The sequence below is a fragment of the Rhincodon typus genome, chromosome 3 (genome assembly GCF_021869965.1).
Source record: "Rhincodon typus isolate 14 chromosome 3, sRhiTyp1.1, whole genome shotgun sequence".
NCBI lineage: Eukaryota > Metazoa > Chordata > Chondrichthyes > Orectolobiformes > Rhincodontidae > Rhincodon > Rhincodon typus.
Genome location: NC_063334.1, coordinates 119821041 through 119825866, shown reverse-complemented (window position 1 = coordinate 119825866; position 4826 = coordinate 119821041). Strand labels below are relative to the sequence as shown.

Below are 4826 nucleotides of genomic sequence, written 5' to 3'. Positions count from 1 at the left end.
GATGAGATACCCGCTTTGCAACTTGTCATCGCCAAGATAAAGATAAAGGGTTGCTGACATTCATCTGTGTGTTACGGTTTGGACAAGTGAGCCATTGGTGGGGGGGGGGGACAGTTGTAATTACATCCATAACTTAGATACTGATTATGTTAGGGTGATGTGCGTTGGGGAGGGGGGGGGGGGGGAGGTGGAGTGGATCCCTGTTTGGTACGAACTGATTGATCGCGGGTGGAGCTGTGGATGGTTGGAGGATGGGGGAGGAGAGACTTCAGCCATTGGTGGGTTGGAAGTCGGGGGTGGGGGGGAACGAAGTGATGGGCAGGGTGTCTGACCAGTTGGAAGAGGGTAGTGGGCAGAGGGGCGGTCCGATTGGAGAGATTTGCGGGGGGGAGGGAGATCGAGTCGCTCTCTGGGACAACCTGGAGTTCCAGAGGGAAGGGCTCAGTGTGTGAGTGTGTGAGTGAGAGGGAGGGAGGGTGAGTGAAGGTACAGGAGACAGACAGTGTGGGCTGTACCTAAAGGGGCTGGAGACCAACTGACCACCCCCCCCACCCACCCACCCCTCTCCATCCACCCCACCATCCATCCACACAGTTTAAACGAGATGACCGCGGGATTTAAGTGATCTGGAGCGGATTTCGCCAATGGATCTGCTGGGGATTGCAGGATGTGTCCTCCTCCTGACCTAGCACAAAGGATTTTGGCCCCTGAGAGTGGGGGTAATGTTTTTATCAATGCATGCAGTTACCAAGGGGGAGGCGAGGAAGGAAAGCAGAGAAGCATAAAAAGTGGAGATAGGTAGAGAGAGAGACAGAGAGAGAGACGAGACAGAGACAGAGAGATAGAGACAGAGAGAGAGACAGAGACGAGACAGAGACAGAGAGATAGAGACCCAGAGAGAGACAGACAGAGAGACAGAGAGAGAGACAGAGAGAGAGAGACAGAGAGGGACAGAGAGAGAGATAGAGAGGGACAGAGAGATAGAGAGGGACAGAGAGGGACAGAGAGACAGACAGAGAGAGAGAGTGTGTTTGGTCGGGGCTGCAATCCAACTCTTCAGAGAGAGAGGAAGAGGAGCGGGATGACAGTTTGGGAATTGGATCCAGAGCCATGAGGAGAAGGGGAGGTGAGGACCACCTCGCCTTTGGCCCGGGGCCGTGCCCGCTTGCCCGGCTCTTACCCTGCGGACTGTGAGAGACGGAGATGGGGGCGGTCAACGCCACCGCCTTCAATACTTCCCAGTGGCCGGAGGCCGGAGGTGGGGCTGGCCAGTACTCGGCCGGAGCTGTGGCCGGCTTGTCGGCTCTGGTAGGCTTCCTGATCCTGTTCACGATCGCGGGCAACACACTGGTGGTGATCGCGGTGTTGACGAGCCGGGCTCTCAGGGCACCCCAGAACCTGTTCCTGGTGTCCTTGGCCAGCGCGGACATCCTGGTGGCCGCTTTGGTGATGCCCTTCTCGCTGGCCAACGAGCTGATGGGCTACTGGTACTTCGGGTCGGTCTGGTGCGATGTCTACCTGGCTCTGGATGTCTTGTTCTGCACTTCGTCCATCGTACACCTGTGTGCCATCAGCCTGGACAGGTACTGGTCCATTGTCAAGGCGGTAGAGTACAACCTCAAGAGGACTCCTGGTAGGATCAAGGCGGCCATCGTCACCGTCTGGCTCATCTCGGCCATCATCTCCTTCCCTCCCCTGATTTCCACCTCCCGGCCAGTGGAGGACCAGCTCCGACCCTCTTGCCGCATCAACGACGACACCTGGTACATCCTGCTTTCATGCGGCGCCTCTTTCTTCGCCCCCTGCCTCATCATGCTCCTGGTCTACCTCCGCATCTACCGGGTGGCCAAGCACCGGACCCGGAGCCTGTCGGTGAAGAGAAACGGCCCGGATGGCTCCTCGCAGACCGAGGAGGTTCCCAGCCGGCCCGCCTCCCTCAAGCAGCAAGGGGACGTAGGGAGTGCTGCTACCGGCAGCAGCGGCGGCGGCGGGGCTGCAGGAGGAGAGCGCCAGAATGGCCACTACTGCTCGGCCGCTGAGCAAACCGAGCCCGAGGACAGCTCCGCTTCCAAGACCCCCCCTTCCAGGAAGGAAGCTTCCAAGAAAGACTCGGGCCTGAGCCGCCAGCGCCTGTCCCGCTCCAGCAGCCGCTCTTTCGATGTGTTCTCCACCCGGCGGAGGCGGCGAGGCAGCCGAATGTCCAGGAGCAAGGCCTCCCAGGCCAGAGAGAAACGCTTCACCTTCGTGCTGGCCGTGGTCATGGGGGTCTTCGTGCTGTGCTGGCTCCCTTTCTTTTTCAGCTACAGCCTGTACGGTATCTGCCGGGAGCTGTGCGAGATCCCAGAGACCCTCTTCAAATTCTTTTTCTGGATTGGTTACTGCAACAGCTCCCTCAACCCTGTCATCTACACCATCTTCAACCAGGACTTCAGGAGAGCTTTCCACAAAGTCCTCTTCAAACCCAAGAAAAGGACATTCTAGTTCAGCCTCTCTCCAAACCCCCCCACCCCCACCCCTTCTTCAAACTGCTGTCCCCAGTCTCTGGGTCTGAACATGTATGTAATCTATATGCTGTTATGTGTGGATGTAGGAAAATGCGTATGTGTCATAAAAGTTGAAGTCTCCATATCCTACCAGATCACAGGGCTTGCTCTCCCATGGGAGAGAGAGAGGACTGGCGGTGGTTTGTTTGTTGTCCAACGGGAACTCCACTCTGTACACTGACTGTGGCTAGCCAGCTAATAGTCAGTTGAGGAGATCTTCTGAATCCTCTTTATTTTTACTGGTGGTGGTTTAATACTATGGTCACCAAGCCTCAGGCCAGGGAAGAGGATGAGAAGAAGAGTCCTTCCTGGTAACCTCAGCTGGTGCTGGAATTGAACCCATGCGTCACTCTGATTTGCAAACTGTGTCATATAAATATATGTATAGATGGAGCATATTCTATCTCCATATATATATATGTATAAATACTGATTGTTTGGTTTGATTATATATGATGATGGTTCAATTTTATATGTAATCCAACCAGCCAAATGTGAAAGAGTTAAATTCTAACTAACATTTAGTTCCGATATTTTCTTGTGCCTATGTGTTTCGCAGTTACAATATGTAATATTTAGCTTTCTTCCTTCCCCCATTCAAAATCATGCCTGGCAACATGACACAGTTTAAATTTTTTATCATCAAATATGTGGATTGATTTAATTTTTATTGTTGATCGTCATCACTGGATTCTTTGTGAGACATTGCACCTTCAGAAACACTTAACCGTCAGATTTGAATTCAACAATTTGTATGTGATCTGGAGTGAAAACAAAAATCTGTAATAAAAAAAGGCAATTCTGTGGTCAGAAGTTTGCTGTGCAGCACAATGTTAACCCAAGGTTTCCTCCTCTGATGCTGGGTGTTTCCAACATTTTGTTTCGTTTTCTGAATCTCAATGCTCAATTTCATTAATTCTTCCCATTTGCAGCTCATGAATCTAAAGTAATCCTGGTAGAGTTCTGTTTTTTTTCTTGCAAAATCAGACATGCCACCATATTATGTTGTAATCTCTTCCCAATGGTGTTTCTTCATCTATTAGGCTGCAGTTGTGAGAGAAATGCTCTGGTACATCTGACAGCTTTAGCTGATGCCTGCATATTTGGCCATCCTATTGTTAAATTTGTGTTGGAACAGGCATTGTGATTGGTGGAGCTAACACGGAGTCTGCCTGGATTTAACTCCCAAGAAAATAAGGACCTTGTGATACTGTGCAAAAGATTGCCAAGTAGGAGAAAGATATGATGGAAGAGAATTTTGGAAGATCAGAATTTTATCTTCCATCCAGAAGATGAAATCTATACATGAAAGAGGATAAATCAAAGCAAAATTGTTAGAAACTATGGTCCTGATGCGTACCAGTGAAACAGAGGAGTGGGTGAGAATAATTGGGTCCATAGGAAATTCGAGAAACCTATGAATTCAGTGGTTTTTCCAAATCTATTGGCAGGATTCATTGTCATTTTACTTTATCCCCGGTAACTGGTGGGCCCTTGTAACAGAAGAGTCATGGAGGCAGGGCTGCTTATTATCCTGACACTGAGTTAAGGGGGTGGGAGCAGAGACAGTTAATGTCTTGTGGGAGGAGGTTAGTTGTTTAGAACAAAAGGTTAATCTGGAATGCTGCAACTCTCATCACACGAACAGCCCTGTTAAAAAATAAAATTGCTTACACTTCTGGATTTGATTCTTCTCATCGCCCTTCCTCTGAGGATACCAGTTCGTCCTAGCCTTAGGGAAACCATGAGATGTTAAATTCAAATCCTGTCAAAATATCAGGATTAGCGCCTCAGTACCATTTTAATAATGTATCTGCCACCAGAGCACGATCTCAAACGTGCTGCAGTTAACTAGAAACAAGGCAGGTGGACTGTTGATATTGAAACTTTGACTATTTATCAGCCTCACACAACAACTACCCATGGTAGATGGATACCCATGGGGTATCTGATGCCACCCAATATTTCGAGGAGCGAGTGGTCAGTCTTTAGGGCTACCATCTTAGAGACAGTGGAAGTAGTCAATCATGAATCTTTCAAATAGAAATTTGACTGTTGTTCAGAAAATAACATTTTTGGATACAGTATGTGGGCGATTTATGGACATGTGGAATGTTAAGCAGGTTTGAGAGGGTACTTTCTGAAGTTCTACACCACTAAGGCTGTCCTTGCTTCACGGCTGACAATAACCTTACAGTTTGAGATTCATTAATGTGATTAGTCAAAAACGCCACCGATTGCAGCACAGGAGAGTGTAAAACGAGATGCTAAGTCCTTAGAGAT

General features: G+C 49.5%; 1 protein-coding gene across 1 annotated transcript; it reads left to right on the top strand.

Moving 5' to 3' along the window:
* Nucleotides 1-961: 961 nt before the first annotated feature.
* Nucleotides 962-3160, top strand: adra2c (adrenoceptor alpha 2C). The gene has a single exon (XM_048595021.1). It carries the CDS (start codon nucleotides 1204-1206, stop codon nucleotides 2479-2481), a length of 1278 nt encoding a protein of 425 aa, XP_048450978.1. The 5' UTR covers nucleotides 962-1203; the 3' UTR covers nucleotides 2482-3160.
* Nucleotides 3161-4826: the final 1666 nt, after the last annotated feature.

Excerpts from the sequence above, each read along its gene's own strand:
- adra2c (XM_048595021.1), top strand. The coding sequence starts at position 1,204 with ATGGGGGCGGTCAACGCCACCGCCTTCAATACTTCCCAGTGGCCGGAG.